The 19,453-nt window shown below is 41.8% G+C and overlaps 1 protein-coding gene across 1 annotated transcript; it reads right to left on the minus strand.

The window, feature by feature from the left end:
• Positions 1-9,198: 9,198 nt before the first annotated feature.
• On the minus strand, positions 9,199-19,315 carry THOC3 (THO complex subunit 3). Its single transcript, XM_004449004.4, has 6 exons — positions 18,991-19,315; positions 18,281-18,437; positions 16,174-16,378; positions 12,954-13,115; positions 12,735-12,835; positions 9,199-11,506 (listed from the first exon to the last, which is right to left on the minus strand). The coding sequence occupies exons 1-6, from the start codon at positions 19,255-19,257 to the stop codon at positions 11,343-11,345; spliced, it is 1,056 nt and encodes a 351-aa protein (XP_004449061.1). The 5' UTR covers positions 19,258-19,315; the 3' UTR covers positions 9,199-11,342.
• Positions 19,316-19,453: the final 138 nt, after the last annotated feature.

A 19,453-nucleotide genomic window follows, 5' to 3' on the forward strand; every position in this document is an offset into this window, starting at 1 on the left:
CTGCCAACATATCATTCTACTGGCCTCTGGTGATAGCACCTGTATTTTCTTTAGGGAATCAAGCCACCCACCCTACTTGCGTCACGTCAGTCCATGTGATATGTTCCCCCCTTATCATCTGCAGGGATAGGCAGATCATCCCCTGGCCATAGTGAACTTTCAGGGACAGGAATGTGACCAAAGATGTCCACAAGAAAACCACTGAGAAAATGGCACCACATCCGACAGGGGTCCCTGCGCTGGGAAATGGAAGCCAGAGCTACCGGGAGCCACCTGTGACATCAGAAAGGGACAGCCTGCCAGAGGGTAAAGCCCAACACAGGGAAAAGCATGGACAAGAGATGGAGGGAGATGGTCTCCCAAGGACATAAACTGAGACTGTGATCTAGTGGTGCCTGAATAGACCAGAGGGGCATGAGCCAGTGAGTTTCCTCTCTGCTAGGGGCAGCCTGAGTGGAGTGTCTCCCCCCTGCACATAGCAGTTTCAAAGTCAATACTGCCCCCACATCACAATGAATTATCCTCACTTGTTTCCTTAGCTGTTGCCCCACTCGACCCAAGTCACTTGAGGGCAGGGACAGTATCCAAGCCACCACCAATCTCTGTTCCTGGCTCCAAACATGCCTGATGAGTATGTGCTGCATGAATAAAAATGCTGATTAGCTCAAGGGACCCCTCTGGCCCAGTCCACCCTCCCCTCTTGATGCCCCCAGGCATCTGTCAAGGACTAATTCAAAGGCCACTTCATCTGAAACAGGTCAATAGCCCCCACCCCATCCTAAAAGAGCTCTCATCCACATCAGGACCCCCACGGAAAGTTTCTGCTTCTGTCTAGCCATGCTCTTCCTTGTACGGCAGTGCTCATGCCAGACCGTCCTCCAGACTGAGAAGTCCTGAGAGCAGGGTCTGTAACCAGTTCACGTGTGTATCAAGCCAGCACCTGCCACCCTCCAGAATTCAGAAAATATTTTCTCAGGATTCAGAAAATATTTTCTCAATCCAAGGGATCGTTTCATTCAATAAACATTCACCAACACCTAGTATGTGCCAGGCACCGAGAATACAGAGGTGATTAAGGCACCACGAGTAAAAATAATTAGGATAATCATAATAATAGCTAACCTTTACTGGCTTATTTCTTTGTGCCAGGGACTGATCTAAGCGCATTATATGTATTAATTCGTTCAACCCTTAGAACAAACACCTGAGGTAGCTACTATTAACCCCGTTTTACAGATGAGGAAACTGAAGCTCAGAGGTCAAGTAATTTGCCCAAGGTCACAGAGAGGTAAGTGGCAGGGCCAGCCCTTGAACCCAGGCAACCTGGCTCCACACCCACGCTCCTACCTGGTGTACTATGCTGTGCAACCATGAGTCCTGAACAGGCTGTTTCCTCCTAACCCTGACCTTCTCCTTCCAAATCTAGAGACTCCACTTCTGGAAAGAGTTTCGTTCAAAATGGAATTGACCATGTCCATTATTCCTAAGGGAAAGAGCTCAGATTTTGGAGTCAGGCAGACTGGCCTGAATTCCTAATAGCACCTTTCTATGGCCCTATTTCTGTAGCCTCGCTGAGTCTCAGTTTCTCCAGGACCAATAATACTTATTAGTGTTAAAAGAATATGTGAAAATCACTTAGCACAGCACCTGGCCATAGCACACAGTCACTAAATGGAGGAGGCTGTCAATGGCACCATTCCCTAATCTTGTGGAACAAAGCAAGCAACTCCTCAATGTACAGGGCTTGGCTAAAGGCACACTCTCAAATATTATTAACATGCTTCCAGTTTTTTCTTCTTATCTCACCACATACTATAACCTTAAGAGTACCCACATTTCTTTGAAATGATTCAACCAGCACCATTCTTCAGGCTCCTAGAAAGCCCTGCTGCCCACCAGACTTCAAAATGGATTAAGGATTTGGAATTCCCGTTATTTCTCCACCCACAGGAGGGATGCAGGCAAGGGCTGGGAAGCAGGAGAGGAATGAAAGATGGAGCAGGCCCCATGTTTTGAACCAGCAGAAGAGCAACTCTTTCACTGGAGGCTCTGCAGAGCTGCACCCGCAGGTCCTCATGTTCAGAGCCACTTGTGCCCTTGAGAAATAAACACAGCTGCCCAAACTGGGAAGCTTCAGCCACGACTAATCCCAGGCCACAAGACCAGCAGGAACTCAGTGGTGCCCTGCCATGCGAAGTGTTTTCCAAAAACACCAGCAAGTACACAGAGCAAGGAGGGACGGGGCAATCCAAGGGCAGTCAGGCTTCAGAACACGGGGGAAAAGGCAGCCTTCCCCCTGTAGCTTTGGCTCCACTGCCCTCCAGTGGCCACACGGGATCAGAAGGCAGATTTTAATTAAAGGAGTCTCCAAAGAGGGAGGATCCCAGGGCTTTGAGTGTAAGAAACCAGATCCCCTCCTGTCCATTCCTTGGTCGCTAGCCTAGTTCAGTCCTCCTTCAACTTTTCTTTGCACTCTTGCAACAGACTCCTCACTGGGAATAATAAAACAACCTCCTACTGAACACTGTCTTCCACGCACTCTGCTAAATGCTTGCACACATTACCTCACTTAACTCTTACATCCCTGGGTAATGAGTAGTATCCCCGTTTTACAGATGAGAAACTGAGGCTCAGAGAGAAAGTAACTGCCCAAAGCCATATGGCTAAGTACAAATGGAGGCGCTAAATTGTAAATGTGGCAGCACTCTGGCCAGGCCCAGGTCCCTAACCATGTCACCAGCAGCATGAGAATCCGCTGGGATTCTCCAGGGCTTCTACCCCATCATGGGTAGGACCTAGCAACCTGTGTTTTAACAGGTCCTCCAGGGGTTTCCAGTGCACTCCAGTTGCACTACACCATGCCACTTCACGAACTCTGTCCTGGAATCACCATTCCTCCACGCTGCCTTGACTGGGCCTTCCTAAAACACACCTCTCCGTTGCTTAAAGCCCTTAAAACCCTGCTGCCAGGCTGTAGGTCTAACTCCTTAGCAGGGCAGGCAGGCCCTTATAGCTGACCCCAATCTACTTCTCTAGCCTCATTCTCATCGCTCCTCCCCCAAAACCACGGGAAACAGGCTGGGGGGTGGAGGGCTTTCACTTTGACTGAGCACCTTCTGTGTGCGGGGGGTGGAGGGCTTTCACTCTGACTGAGCACCTTCTGTGTGCGCAAGCTCTCCCCTAGGAACTGACACATCATGATAATGATTCCTAGCCTGTGGGGAAATCCCATTGCCTTGATGTCCAGAGAAGGGACCAGACTTGCCCACATTCATGCAGCTAGCAAGCAGCAAGGCCAAGATGACAGCCCAGGGCCATCTGACACCTCAGCCCAAGTGCTTCCCAGCTGGTTACAGAGCTGGACCAGGCCAGAGGCCTGCAAGCTCTGACTTCCAAACAAGTGTAAGCTTTTCCATACAAGTTCTGCTCTGTTAAATGGAGCAACCAGGTTGAGGTCCAACTGATACCATCCAAAATGCCTTTGTGAGCAAATCCCAGTCTTGACTTCCTTCTCCATGACCCTAGTAATACTTGGATGGGTAGTGGCAGAAGCCAGAGCCTTAAGCAGTCCTCAGGTGCCCACACCCAGAAAAGGTAAGTGTAGGACCATGACACACTAGCTAGAGGAGTCTAAAAGCTTGGGTCACCACTTTGGATGCAGGGGCCGTTAAAGGAAAGCCCATGACCCGGCCACGGCCCTGGCTCCCCATCAGCCGCACCAGGTGCGGATGCCTCGAATCTGTGCCTTTGCCTAGAGCAGGCCCTCTGCCTCACATGCCCTCTCCAAGCGCTGCCTGGCACTTTTCTACCTACCCTTCAAGGACCAACTCAAATGCCTCCTTGAGAAGCCTCCTTCCCCATACCCCTAGGCACCCTGTGCCACCTCTGTGCCATCATCCAGCTTTCCACAGACCATGGAAACCACAGGGCTGAGGGCTGCGGTTTCAACTGAGATGGGATGTTAGAATCCCTGGGGTATTTGGTTGGAGGGGGTCGGGGCATGAACGTCAGTGATTCTAGGGTACAGACAGGGTAGAGACACTGATCTATGGGAAAGGACCTGGGCTTTGAGGCCACACGAGGTTTGGATCCTGCTCCTACACCTAACAGCTGTTATGATTTGAGCAAGGAAATGAACCCAACTGTCTCCTGTTCTGTGGAGTCTATACCACCTACCGCTCTGGGTCATTGTGAGGTCTTAATGAGAGCTTGTTTATTCCCTGGATTTAATGAATTACTTTTCTTACCTCTCTCCTGCCGCTTCTTTCTCTCCTCCATTCTATTCACTGCCAGGGCAAATCTTTAACAGTTTGGTTGACATTCTGCTCAGATTAACTCCTTTCTCATAAATTCATTTATTTAACAAATATTTATTGAGCACTTGCTTGGTGGTATCGAGCATCAAGCTAGAGACTGGGGATAGAGCAATGAGCATATCAGTCAAGGTCCCCAAGACACTGGCAGTTTAGTTGGGGAAAAGCTCACAAAAAAGCAAAGAAATAGCTTCTGATGCTACAAAGAAGTACTCTGAATAAAATAAAACTGGGTGAGAAGACAGTGAGCAAAGCAGCAAAGGGAGACTACATTAGAGGTTAGAGAAGATCTCTCAAACATAGGGCCTTCCATAGTAAGTCTGAAATGCTGCAAAGGACCAGCCTGGGCAGATCAAATCTGGGGAAAATGCAATGGGAAGCCAAAGAAGTGTTTTAAACATGAGCTGCAGTATTTCTTTTATGAAACCACAATCACACTGTATTATAACCATCTCCATTCTCGGCTCTGGGTTTCTGGGGTAGGAGACTGAACTTCACAATTCAGGCCTCATTTAGGGTAGATGTTGAGCAAGTGGATGAATCCTCTTTCCCTTAATGTATTATTCCCTTCAATTCTCCAAGCTAAAGCTTCCCTTTTCTCTGGTTTCTGCCCATCAGCAAGGCACCTTACCCACAATGCATCAGGAGATTCCCAATGTTCACAGTTAACAAATGCCTGAGACTCTTAAGTCTTGACATCTGTGTTAAGACACATCTAGACTAGACTGAGCTTGAGTTGAGATTTTAGATCCAAATGTAAAGCACACACTGTGAAAGTAATATGGGCTTCAAACTAATGTACTGACCATTTGACCCGGACAAGTTCCCTAACCTCACCAAATATCAGTTTTTTATCTATAAAATAGGTCTGATTTATCCCTCTCTCCCTTGAACAATGTCAGAGGGAGCTCATTGTTTGATCAATCCAACACATTCCTCTCTACTATGAGTTGTGTGGAGCACTGAAGCCACGACCTTGGAGAAGATGCAGTCTGTCATAAATTTTCAATAATCATAGGCCTGATAATCTGAATTCCACAATATCTCGCTTTTCTCTAGTTGACTTTAATCCACATTCTGGGAAGTCAATGACAAGGTACAAATCTACCTATGCCCTGAGATGTTTTGACAGATTCCTTGCTGTATCTGCTCCATTCCCTGATCCGGATTCTAGTAACCTTGTTAACAAAGTAACAGGAAACAACATGGGTTTAGCCAGACTTGTTTTTTGTATAACCAATGGTGGTTTCAGTGATCACCATTTCCTGAAGATACAGAATACCCAAGAATAATTACAAGAGGAACTTGATGAGACCTTGACAATAATCCAACTGGTGGCAAGTGGTATCCAATGACTCTGTTACTGTGACACTGCTGAATAAGCAAACACCTTTTCACGTTCTGGACTCCTCCAGAAGGGGTGAAAGAGATGCCGGATGTATTGAGTAAAAACAGTTTACAGCTCCATCTGAGGAGCAATTTCAAAAAAGTAAACTGCTAGAAAATTTGCAATATATTTTATGAATAGTTTTCAAATTAGTATTCCTAAAGATGTTAACAAAAGGCCTTTGTTATATAAAAGGGTACTGAAAAATGGGTGTTAATTCAGTACAAAATGAGTGAATCAATAGGTTAGGACTTGAATCAATAGGTTACCAGGATGGGGAGGGGAGAGGGAAAGTTCATATATAATGGATGCAGGGTTTGTCTGGGGAGATAGGAAAGTTCTGGTAATGGATGGCGGTGAAGGCAGAACAACAATGAGCGTGATTAATCCCAATGAATTGTGCTTGGGGATGGAAGAAATGGGAAAGTTTATGCTGTATACGTTTCCACAATTTAAGAGATATTAAAGAGAAAATAACAACTAAAGACAATACATTTCCCAGACTGGATCATGTATTGGAGGAGTAAATACCCAAAAGGATATTACTGGGACAGATGAAAAAATTGGAAGATAAACTGTAAACTTCATATCAATGTTATATTTCTTGAACCTGATAACTGTACTTAAGGTAGTTAGATAAGTGAATATCTTTGTTCTTAGGAAATGTTCATGGAAGTATTGTTTCAAGGAGTATGATATATACAACTGACTCAAATATTTAGAAAATAAATAGATACAAAGATAATTAAATAGATGCTAGGATAATAGAGAAAACGCGGCAGAACATTAAAAGTTGGTGGATTTGGGTACCTGGGTGGGGGGTAAGTTGGAATTTTCTGTGTGGGGTTGGTATTAGTCTTGCCACTATCCTGTAAGTTTGAAATTATTTCAAAATTTTTTAAAAAATTAAGTATTATTCATTTTTCCAAATCCCATCCCATCCCACTCCTTTTTAAAAAGGCTAACCTATCTTCTTTGCTATCTTTCCCTTTCATACAAAATTGATGAGCCCAAGGGATGATGAAAGCCCCATAAGACAGGAAGGTTTCCACTGCACACAAATAGAATATTAGCACTGAGACTTTTTTATTAAATTATGTCAAGATTAGGGCTTTGATTTGACAATATCAGTAGGGTATAACTCAGTTTAAGCTTCCACTCCCTTGGTGACACTCAGTCAAGAAGACAGACGTTAGAGAACTTGGTCATTTCAGTCCTGCCACATGACGGAAAGGAGAAGGCTCAAACAGCTAAAGCCCCAGGGAGAGAGCTGAGGCATTCGCCTGATAGTTTGCAGCTGAGAAGTTATGGAAAAAAACAAGCCCTTCAGCCTACAGCTGAGATCAGAAGAAACTGGGCCCATGAAGCCTTAAGAGGAAGAGGAAAGCTGAACCCTCACAGGCATAGCTAACCATCTTCCTTCACCATGTGACAAATGACTTTGGTGAGAAAATACCTCCATATGGTGGTACCTTGAGTTGGACTCTTTAGGGCCTTGTAACTATAAGCTTTTACCCTGAATAAATACCCTTTATAAAAGCCAACAGATTTCTGGTACTTTGCATCAGCACCTCTTTGGCTGACTAATACAACATCCCAGGATACTGGTCCCCCTCCTGGATTTGCTCATTGCTCTGGCACCCCTTCTTCACAGGTCCTCTGCCCTTTATTCACAACCCCTGTATTCAAGCCTTGCACCAATTTCAGCTCTTCTCCATCCAGTCCTTTCCTAGCAACTGCAGCAAACAAGAGCTTTACTTTCCTCCTATTCTTATTTCACCCACTGGCATGCAGTTTTGAGTTACGCTCCACTTGTTCACTCACACACATATTCACCATGTGCCAAAGAGACTGCAAGCAGGAAGCATACATAATACTTCTCCACCGAAGCTCCCACCATGCCCAGGGTATGACTGAGAAGTCTCCTCCCTTCACAGCACCTACCCCTGGAAGGATTAATGTGACTCCCTTAGCCATGACATTTTAAGCTGACAAAGCTAATGGACTGATGACATGTCTGGGCAGTCAGCCCCTGTGTTCTCACTAGAAGCTGCTCCATCTCCAGGGGAAGGGCTTTATTAAGCACCTCCTGTGTGCCAGGTGGTATGCTAGACACTTTATAGGTACTTTTATCTCCTTTAACTCTCCAAAAACAGAGGAGAAAGTGATTAATTATCCCCACTTTATGGATAAGGAACATAGACTCCAATAAATCACTACTAGAGCCAGGATACAAATCCAGTTCTGTCCAAGTAGGAAGCCAGTATTGTTTCTACAATATTGGAGAGTAAAAAGACAATACAGTATATACAGGCAAAGCACTGCTATACATATACAACTCTACTCCCCTCCTGAAAAATAAGGCTTATTATCTTCTAATCCTATGGGCTTTTTTCCTTCAAAAAGGATAGATATTTCATGATGCCTTTTGTGACTAAATGCCTTAGGAACTTTAATAGGGAGAATATGTCTTTGAAAGAGGAACGGGCTTAAGGGCATGTCTATTCTCTTCCTGGCTATTCTAAACTGAGCCATCCACACATTGCTCCCCAGCTCATAATACACACATTTTGCTCTGGTGTGGGGATTGGCCTTTTCCTAATTCCCCTTATTCTTTGGCTAAATGCTGCCTTGGAGCTTACAGCCTCTGGGTCCTCAGGTCTAAGTGCCATTGTGAGGACCGGCTGCTCTAGCCTCCCAATCCCCCACACCAGGACCTTTGCGCATACCCCAGCTACACTGCCATATACCCACACAAGTTAGGAGGGAGGAAATAATCCACAAGGCACACACATACCTCTCACACAAGCTTAACCTACAGCATGATAAACATGTCTACCCTGACCGGATCTCAGGCCACAGATGTACCAGGATCTCAGCAAAAGACAAGAGATGATACTATTATCTTTACCTATTTTCCAGGCCAGCTTATTTATCTAGAGAACACAGCAATGGGACATGGGCACAGAAGATTAAGTCTAGCCCATAGCTGACCTCACCATTTCTTTCCGGATTGCTAGGGTTCAAGTAGCACCTGTATCACATACCTAGATTGACCATTTAATAAATAAGTGTAACTCTGAATGACACCATTCTAGTTCTGGAGAGACTAGAAAATTCACTCAAACCACAGGATCCCAGATCTAGGACACTCATTTCCCCAGCAAGGACTTGACCTCTGAGTGCCTCCAGGACTTTGAAGCTATGGCAGAGAAGTTGGTGTCAGCCAATGGAGGGTGCCACAAGCTATAATTCTTTTCTGTGTTTTCCTGTGGCTACAAGTACCCTGCCAGTTAAAAGTAACAAATCTCTTCTTCTTTAAGTAATAGGTGGCATGCACTGCTACTTTACACAAACCCAGAGAAGAAAAAAATCCATATGGTTGGAAGAAGAACTGATCACTTTAGACCTACACTAAACCCTTAGCATCTAGTCCCAGTTCTAAGGGAGTATATAGAGAAACATAGCAGCAATCATAATAACAGATAAACACCCAAAGCAAGAAAGCACATGTCCAAGTTTATTCTCAGTGACAGGAACAACAGTGACCTGCTGACATAAGGAGGTGATAAGTCGGTTTGTAACTGAAAAGACCATTCTTCAGGGAAGGTGAGAAGCAGTGGCAGAAATTCTGGGGCTGGAGAAAAGACTACTGAGCCTGAAAACCTGGATCCAATGATCACTCACTAATCTGCAGCAGCAGGCAACTTCTCAGACCAAGAGTTTACTCATCTGTAAAATCAGAATGGCAGTACTTGTGGAGACAAAAGTAGCCCATTGTTAATAAATGGCGGATGGGCCTTGAAGAGAAACTAGACCTAAATGTTGTCACTTATAGAGTATCATTGAGTTACTTAAATTCCTTGAGGCCACAGAGGTAATATCCAACCTCAGAGGACTGTTGCAAGAACTGAGAGGCTGCTGACATAAAATGTGTTACAGTCTCAGACACAAAGAAAATGCCCAAGAGCTAAAAATGTCTTTTAACATTTATTTACAATACTGCCCAAAACTGGGCTGAGAAATAGTCATGATTTTTTTTGTCATATTGCTTTGTCTACCCCTCAAAATTTTATGAAGATAAACAATGGGCCCAGCAAACTCTTGGAAGGATATATACCAAAATGCTAATAGTGGGTAAATCTTGGTGCTAACAATATTGCTTTTTTACTTACCTGCTTTTCCCAAGTAAGTAAATATCATTTACTTGGGCATTTTCTGTTTTGTTTTCCTTTCATATGCCAAAATACATTAAAATACAATAGAAATCAATATATTGCTCATACGTAACAATTCCCTACATGAGCCATTTCTGTTTGAGGTAAAAGCAAGCAAAAGCTTTCCTTTCTAAAACACTGGCCATAGTTACTAGGTACAATTATAAAAATATGCTATCATCATTTGTAACAAATGCTCTACACCAATGTAAAGTGTTAATAATAGGGTGGTACAGGGGAATCCTATATTTTATACATGATTTTTCTGCAAACCCACAATTTCTCTAATAAAGAAAAAAAAACCTTTTGCTTTCCCTAAGAAGCTGGCATATTTTTCATTTTAATTCATTTTAATTAACTAACTAATTTAGCTCCCTCTTCACTTTGCCACCAGGGAACTCAGAGGCAAATTTTATGTTCAACTGTCCAAGTAGGTCTTCTTCATTCTTTGCATATTTCTATTTCATGTCCCCAGATCTGACTTTCTATTCTCATTTATATTTGCTTTATTCTGATTTTGCATTTCTTATTCATATTTGACTTCTTTTCTCAGTGTTTGCCATAAGCCACCTCAAATCCTTGGTGGAATGAAGCCAAGTACATACATATACATAGGCATATAAATAACACAACTTTTAAGCATTGCTCTAACCCATGCACTTCATGCTTTGTCCCTGCATTTGACAGAATTCTTGATTAGGGCATTAAATGACAGAATGATAGTAACCTTTAGTCTATTTTGGGGACTTTCGAAAAATGCAAACCTGCCAACATCTCCCTGTAATAACATAATAAAAAAAAGTTCTAGAATTAAGTCAGTTTTATTAAATGCTCAATTCTCAAAATTATACACATAACTCCTTTTTAATTATTAAAAAAAAAAACTCCATCACCATCCCCAACTCCCCCCTACCAATTTGGTAGTATCCAAGCAGTAGAAAATCCAACGAAGTCTACCATACACCCAGAAAACAAAGGTCCCCAAAGACCAAGTATGCTTCTGTCACAATCCAGAGCCCTAAGGAGCCTTGAGGAACTTCAGGCAAAGTGTCAACTACTGGCAAGTATGGCTGCAGACCAACTCGTAAAGCGAGAGGTCAGAAGTACTAACAAGATGAGAGGGGAACCACTGTCAGAGACCTGGAGTAAAATTCAGGAGGTGCTTGAACAACAGCAATGCAAACTAAAGTTATAAAAGAAATCTTAAACTGGAGGGGTAGGGTGGGGAAGGAATGGAACCAGGCTTCTAATATAACAAACATGAAAGGAATTGGAATGTGCACCCCGAGAAAGGACTTATAACTTATACCAGTTTACAAATACTTGGGTGCCCACCAATACAAAGGGAAAAACTAATACACAACTAACCATACCACAAAGGAAGGCCTCTGCCATGGCCGCCTCATCCTATACCAGGTTCTCCTATCAGGAATCATTAGGAAGCCCAAAAAGCTTCACAGTTCCTGCTTCCCGACTGCTGTCATATTTGCCATCTTTGTCATCACAGGCAAATGCCAGCAGTGGCCGTTTGGGGTGCCAAGCCACGGTGAAGGTCGGGGACTCACACTGCACCTCCCACAGCTTGTCTCCTACAGAAATCAATGTAGAGAAACCAATCAATATATTAATAAGAGCCTTCGTTCATTAAGCACTTACCTACATTAATTCATTTAATCCACTTAATAACCCTATGAGATAGGTACAACCATTACCCACATTTTAGAGGACACTTAGGCATAGAGAGGTTATAAGTCAGCTGGTAGCAGGGCAGGCCCTGAACACAGGCAGGTTAACTATACGCTACATAACAGCAACTACTACTTGCTGAACCTGATATAAAGTCTTCCAGAAGTTTTTCTCCCAATTTAGCTTTAGTTTCTTAACTAATTGGGAATATATCATGTACCCTGATCTGCTTCTTGCTTTGATCGTTTAGTAATATATCTTGCAGATCTTACATTTCAGTACATATAGAGTTTATAGTGGTGGAAAGATTAGATACCACTTAATAGATGGGAATAGCGAAATATATTTTGGTATATTCCATAGAATCCTAAAGCCCATTAAAAGTGAAAGCAGAGCTCAGTGACCCGAATCGTCAGGTGAGCCAAGCAGGTCACAGAACAGCAGGAGAGAACTCCTGCTTCACATGAACAAAGGATGACATAAAGGATCTGCTTGTCTGCATGGGAACCATGCTCACTGCAATGTTATTCTTAACAACAGCATTCTCCAAATAGTGAAATTTCAAATATTTTTACTTTCCTCTTTGAAGTTTACTATATAGTTTGTTTTACTAAGAGTGACTCATTTCCAAATAAAGCTACATTAAAAAATAAATCTGAGGAAATTCTTTTGTAAAATGAATACTCTCCTGCCATTTTTCTATTGTCAGATTCTACTTTGTTTTTAAAGCAAAGCACATCTACTCTGCTAATTCCCTAAATCACTAAAAATACATATATATAAATATATTTAAGTTATCTATAGGAAAAAGAAATACATTCCAATATTAAAAAACAGGTGATTGTTAGATGGTAGGACCTCAAGTGACTGTTTCCTTTCTTCTACTTTTCTATATTTAAAATTTTTCATTATAAAGGAAGAATTAAAAATTAATATATTTTTCCAGCTTTCCTTCAGACCTGCCCCTTTCTTTATTAACTCTTTGCTCCTTCATTAATTGACTGTGACAGTCATAATATAAACTTGTCTTTAGGAGACAAACATTATGATAATGTGCAGGGAAGAAAACATGACATTTGAGAAGGCCAAGAATGAAAAGATTCTCATTAAGGTAGGAGGGGCTTTACTTACCTGTCTCCACTTCAGCAATGTCAATAAAATGATCTTCTGATGCTGAGGCCAGCATTTTCCCATCATGGCTGAAACTGAGGGTCCTCACAGGCCAATCCAGCCTATTACATGGAGTAGTCAGAGACATTAGAATTCTCCAATAAGAGGAGGGCACAACTTTACCTAAGAATACATAAAATCAGTTTATCCAAGAAGGAAAGTGCTGGTAGGGTTGTTTACCTGGAAAAGCACCGCACACACACTAACTCATCCACATCCCAAAGGCTGACCAAAGCATCTGCACTTCCTGTGGCAAAATACTTCCCCATGGGGTCAAACTTGATACAGATGCAATTGGAAGGATGGGCATTGATGGACTGGACTGGCTTCAGCTCTGGGTAACTGAGAAACAAGACAGAGAGCAATCAGACTGTGGGAAGAGGACTGTGCCACTATGAAGACAAAAGAAAACCACAGTAGGACAATATAACAAACAGGAAAAACTATAATTCAAGTAAGTTTTCTTGCAATTAAAAAAAACTTTTTTTCAAGTAACATATTTAAAGAGTATACCACATACTTGAGAATATGAATCCAGATTAACCAACATCAACATACACATACTAGGAAAATTATCTGACTTTAAAGAAAGGTCTTTGGGCATCTAGGCATAAGGGGCAAGTGTATTATAAGGAAAAGAAACATATTATCATCAGACTGACAACATTTTACATCAAAAGAAAATGAAGTAACATATTCAAGATACACAGCAAGAAAATGTAAGTCAAGGATTTTTATATCCAGCAAAACTGGTTTTCAAACGTATAGGGCACAAATAATAAATACAACATTGTAAGTAATAAGCTCCTAATTGGTAGTAATAAGTAGGTACTTAGGGAACATTGTTGCCATGAACCCTTCCTGAGGAATCTTAGTCAGGAAATGAGCTTTGACAACCAAAATGAATGGAGAATCATCAACAGAAAGGCTGGTGATAAAGCATTATAGTTTCTTGTAGAAATTACGTATGGTTAAAAGGGAACATACATGTCATAGCTGTATACTCTTACAATATAAAGTACCAACTATTTTTTTAAATGGGGAAAGCATAAAAAACAATTTTCTTTTTTACTATTTTCAGTAGTCACACTGGTGGTGGTAAAGCAGTATTCATCCTGAGTTATTTATATGTGTAATGTAGGATAAAGGTAATAAGTAATGATGACATATTCCAATTTCACAGTCCTCTGCATTCTTAAGAACCAAAATACTCTATATTTATAATATAGAAAAGGTTAAGTAGAATTCCTGTTATGAATTTTAACTGGAAATCATCAATATGAATTCATAAGGTACTTTATCTTTAAAAATATATACATATATTTCCTAGCTCTGTCCACTGCAAGGCCTGGAAAAAATGACCAACCCAGCAGCAAAGGACTTTCCAAGCTCCAGTATTACTTCCCAGTAAAAGAAAACAGGGATTCTTAGAAAATTTTCTCATTAAAGGTCTGGGACAGAAGATGTACAAGATCAATCTGGAACAGCCTGTCAAGAAACCAAGAAAAAGAAAACTACTAAGATTATGCCAAAAAAGGAATTAACTGTGAAGAGGCCAAAGATAGGATATTTAAGCTTCAAGAAGGATAATAATTACAAATGACTGAATACAATGGATAATAATTACAATAGGGTGAAACATTACAACTGTGTTTAAATACATGAGTTCCCAATAATTCTTTAAAAAAACAAACTGGGGAGGGGGGAAACACGACCAGGTATAGCTCAGTGGTTGAGCACCAAAAAAAAACATACTAATTGGTCATCTTCACAGATGAGAAGGAACACAATATCTTGAAAAGAGATGACAAAGGGAAAGAATCAAGCTTTTATCCTGCCTTTCCTATGTTATATATTAGAAAATAATATTTATTTTATTATGGGATAATATTCCTGGTTAACCAAATAGTGATAAGAGGAAGTATTTCTTTATTAGTATTTCAACAAATAAGTAAACATATGGAATAAGCAAAATCCAGACTAGGCAAATCTTTATAGATTGGTTAAGTCTAGTTTTTCAACAGAGGAGTTATAAGGAAAAGAAAGGAATAAGGAGGATTTAATTTAACAGACTCAAAAGAAGTATCATATTCTTTAAAATGGGCAAGACTAGAGTATCTAGGGATTCACAACTAGGAAACAAAACTATAAAGAAATCCAAGAAAATGATGACTGTAAAAGGCCAAGATAGTGGTTACTTTTGAAGAGAGGGTGTTGTGATTTAGACAGAGCACACAGATAGACTTCTGCGGTGGCTGGCAAAGCACTATTTCCTGACTTGGGTGGGGTTACATGGTGTTAAGCATACAATAGTTCATTTAAGTTACACATTTCGTTGTTTGATTTTCTTTATCTGTTTCATTTTACAATAAAAAGATGAAAAGAAAAACTTCATGGGATTCTACTGCCTACAGAATAAAATCCAAGCTGCTAAGCACAGAATTCATGGTTTCAAATTAACATTTCAACTTTACCTTCCCATTACCACACTCTGTCTCCATCTACCTCATCTGCCACCATTTGCTAGCAACCATGATCTAGTAATCCACATAACCCATGCTCATTCATGCCTGTTTTGCTGATTCTTAAAATTCTACTCATCTTTTAAGGTCAAGATCAGAAGCTGCTTCTTCCAACCCCCACAATCAATATTATTATATTCCTTTCCTTGGGATTTCCATAGCAAACTCCCAACCTTTTTATCACAGAACACTCTGCCTTGCATTACTCACCTGGGAGAGTAGAAAGAATAGAATCATACAGAACCGAATTTCAATCCCGCAATTTCATTCACTCACAAAACAGTATTTACTGAGAACCTATTATATGTAGCAGAGCCTGGGCTAGGTGATACCCAACAGTAAACAAGTTATAAACACAGTTCCTACCCTCATTGAACTTACAGTGTAATAATGGGAGACAGAGACAAGTAAATGTACAATTATAATACAGAGGGAGAAGTGCTTCCAACAGTAAGTACATAAACTTTGCCACTTTGTACAGAGCTTCTATTTGGGATAATGGAAAAGTTTTGGTAATGGTGATGGAAGCACAACAATGTGAAAGTAATTAATAGCATTGAACTATATATTTGAAAGTGGTTAAAAGGGAAATTTTTAGGTTTATATGTTGCTAGAATAAAAATTAAATTAAAAAAAAAAATCCACAGGGCTGTAAACCCTAAGGTGGACTACAGTTAACGGTATAATTATAAAAAGGTGCTTTCATCAATTTTAACAACTATACCAAACTAATGCAAGGAATAAATAATAGGGTCGTATATGGGAAACTGTATTTTATGCATGATTTTTCTGTAAACCCTCAACTTCTCTCATAAAAAGGTAAATAAGTTTTTAAAAATTTATAGGCACGACAGTACCCTAAGCTAGCATCCCCTCACCTGAGGATGTTGATACAACCATTGCCATTTGTCAGAAAGAACATGTTATTGTCATTGTTCCAGGAGATTTCGTTGACCTCAAACTTGAACTGCTCCTCTGCTTTGGAACGGTGTGTCTTGGCATCAATGAAGGTCACCACATCATCCTTGTTGCCTACAGCAATGGTCTGTCCATCAGGACTCCAGCAGATATTAATGTTCTCTCCTGAGAAGCCAGATATAATCAGCATGATAACCTGTCTGTCCATAATTCTCCAGAAGTTACTCTGCTATCTTAGAAAGAAGACCAGAGCTGTCCTTCAGAGGCTCATTCATTGATGCCCTAGTCAGGGAAAGGGAATTTCCTCATTTGGTCCTCACAATAATTCTATAATGTATACTTTACGATCCCCATTTTATAGCGGAAGAAATGGAAGAGAGAATAGCCAAAGTGTCAAAGTGTTAAGTGACACAGGTAAGATGGAAACCCAGGTTTGACCTAAAGCCCCTTATTCTCTCTTACACCAGTGTTTCCCAAGCTTGTCATTTACTCAATACCTTCATAATTTTTATCCGACACATGTAACACCTATATTTTTCTTTATTCAATATTTTTTTGAAATTGACAAAGGGTTTTTTTTTTACTTAATAAAAATTTTAGCTTCATCTTTAGCAATAAGCTCTATGAGCTAATTATTTTCTTCTAACAGACATTAAAATACATTCATAACCTTATTTTAATATTATTTCATGTACCTCCTAAATCATTCATGCACCACCAGTTATAGACTTCAGGAAAGCACTACACCATTTCACCTTCCAGTTTAAGTCTTGTTAACAAAGGCCAGTGACCGATTGAACACGTCAATTAAAAACTTGATAGCCAACTTCATTTATTCTAAGATACCTATTTGTTCAAATTTTACTATCTATGATGCACCTTAAAATACATCAGGATGTATCCCAGAATTTTTAGTGTTATCATGGTTACCTGGCAGCTTTATTTTCTTTCCTAATTGTACATAAAATATTGGTGCATCTTACAATCAATGTCATCTTAGAGTCAGTGAAATCAGTAAATCGCCTCAAGGTTCACAGGTAAAGAACACAGCCCATAAGCATACAGCACAACTTTCTGGTCATTTTCTCCCAGATCACTAAGACAATCCAAACTTTAACCATTCTAAACTATAAGCAGTTTTCCAAATTCTCCAGGCCTTTGCACATGTTGATCTCCTCCAACCCACCACCATGACTTCCTTGCCCACTACACCCTGGTCACTAAATTCCTATGGCTACTCTAAGAGTTTGTTCCCATTCTGTCAGGATTTTCCTGTCTCCCCTAGACAGACTTAAGCATTTCTATTCTCAGTAGCCACCTTATAGACCTTCCTATTATAAGAAGAACCATGTTATATTATGCTAGTTTTTCTACACATATGTCTCTCTCTTCACACAAGCCATAAGGTCCTTAGAGCTGGAGTCTTATTCAGCTCAGGATGTCCCACTTCTAGCACAGGGCCAGTGTAGCAGTTTGATATTATTGTGAACTCCAAAAAGAAATACTGGATTATGTTTGTAAACTGGTCTTTTCCACTGGGAATATTAGATTATACTGGATTCATGCCAGTAGGGCATTGAGTCCCTGCCCCTTGGTGGGTGGGGACTCACAGATAAAAGACATGGCAAAGAAGAGAGTTGGAAGGTTTTTGATGTACAAGTTTTGATGCTGGAGTGTGATGCTGAAGTCTTAAGCTGGAGTCCCGGGAAGTAAGCACACAGAGGAAAGAGAAGCAAATCTCAGGAAGAGAGGAACCCTGAGCCCAAAGAGAAGCAAGATCCAAGAAGAGAGGAATCCAGGAAGCCTGAACCCTCATAGACATTGGCAGTCATCTTGTGCCAACACATAAAAATAAACTTTGGTGAGGGAAGTAACTTATGCTTTACCGCCTGGTATATGTAAGCCCCTACCCCAAATAAATATCCTTTATAAAAGCTAGCAGATTTCTGGTATTTTGTATCAGCATCCCTTTGGCTAACCAATACAGCCAGGAACCAAGATATTCAGTAAACACTTGTTGAATGATTAAAGTAGCTTATCATCCTACAGTCCTCTTTCAATAGTCACCTTTAGTATTCACAGTGGCAATGCACTTCGTAGTCCTCACATCCCAAATGCGAATGGTTTTATCTCCGGACGCAGTAACAAAGAGGTCAGGATTACTTGGATGCCAACAAAGTTGGTCCACACTATCCCCATGTCCCCGATAATTGTTTTCTTTGACCTGAAAGAAAAGAATTTAGATGTCACTTCACACAGATGTACATGCCTCCATATATAACTTAACCTTATTCAAACCACGCTATTTTGCAAACCAAAACGATCTGGATAACCAAAACGAATCCAAGCCCTCCACGTCTTTTCTTTAAATCTTTTCCCAATATCCCCAATTTCCTCCTCCCCAATTCCTCTAAACTTTTTTGAGGATGGATTACACATCAATGCTCTTACTCCTTCGCTCTTTACCTAGCCGTCTTACTTCCTTGTTTCCCATCCTTATTCCCTCACCAAGGTCCCCGGCCCACCTGCTCATTCCCACAGGACGCCCTACCACTTTCAAAGGGACCCACCTCACCCCCAACTTCAGTCCTCACGTCCTCACTCCCCTCCTCATCTCCATTCGCCCACTCATCACCACACTCCCTCCACACTGCCACACCCCCTCACTGTCCCTCGCCCCTCCTCACCCCACCTTCCCTTTTTCCCTCTCTGACCATCACACCTCCTTTCTCACCACAGCCCCTCTCCCTACCCTGGGCCAGGCCCTGGCAGCTCACCAACCGGTCCTTCTCCAGCAAGAAAACGCTGGCCGTCTTGTCGAAGGACCCCGAGGCCAGGCGGCGCCCGTCGCAGCTCCAGGCCACCGAGTGTACCTTGGCGCTGTGCGCTGGGAACTCGCGCGTCTTACTGTGGCCTCGGAACAGCTCCTGCATCCCAAGCACGTAGCGAGACGGGCCACTGGTCACTGAGCACCAGGGGGCCATTGAGCCGGGACCACTCTGGCCCAACGCCGAAGTCCCCAGGGCCCCCGCTGGGACCGCCATGCTGAATTCCCTGACGACTAGGACGCCGCCGCCGCGCGCATGCGCCCCGATGGGAGTGCGACTCGGCGCAGCCGCATTGTGGCCCGTTCCTTAAAGGACTGCAAAGCCCGACAGGCAGCGCGCACGCGCCTTTGGTTTTTGAAATAGTGACGACTGTTCCGTCTGCTTGCTTTACAATTTTCCGAGGTTTTTAGGG

Source organism: Dasypus novemcinctus, chromosome 2, assembly GCF_030445035.2.
Source record: "Dasypus novemcinctus isolate mDasNov1 chromosome 2, mDasNov1.1.hap2, whole genome shotgun sequence".
Lineage (NCBI taxonomy): Eukaryota > Metazoa > Chordata > Mammalia > Cingulata > Dasypodidae > Dasypus > Dasypus novemcinctus.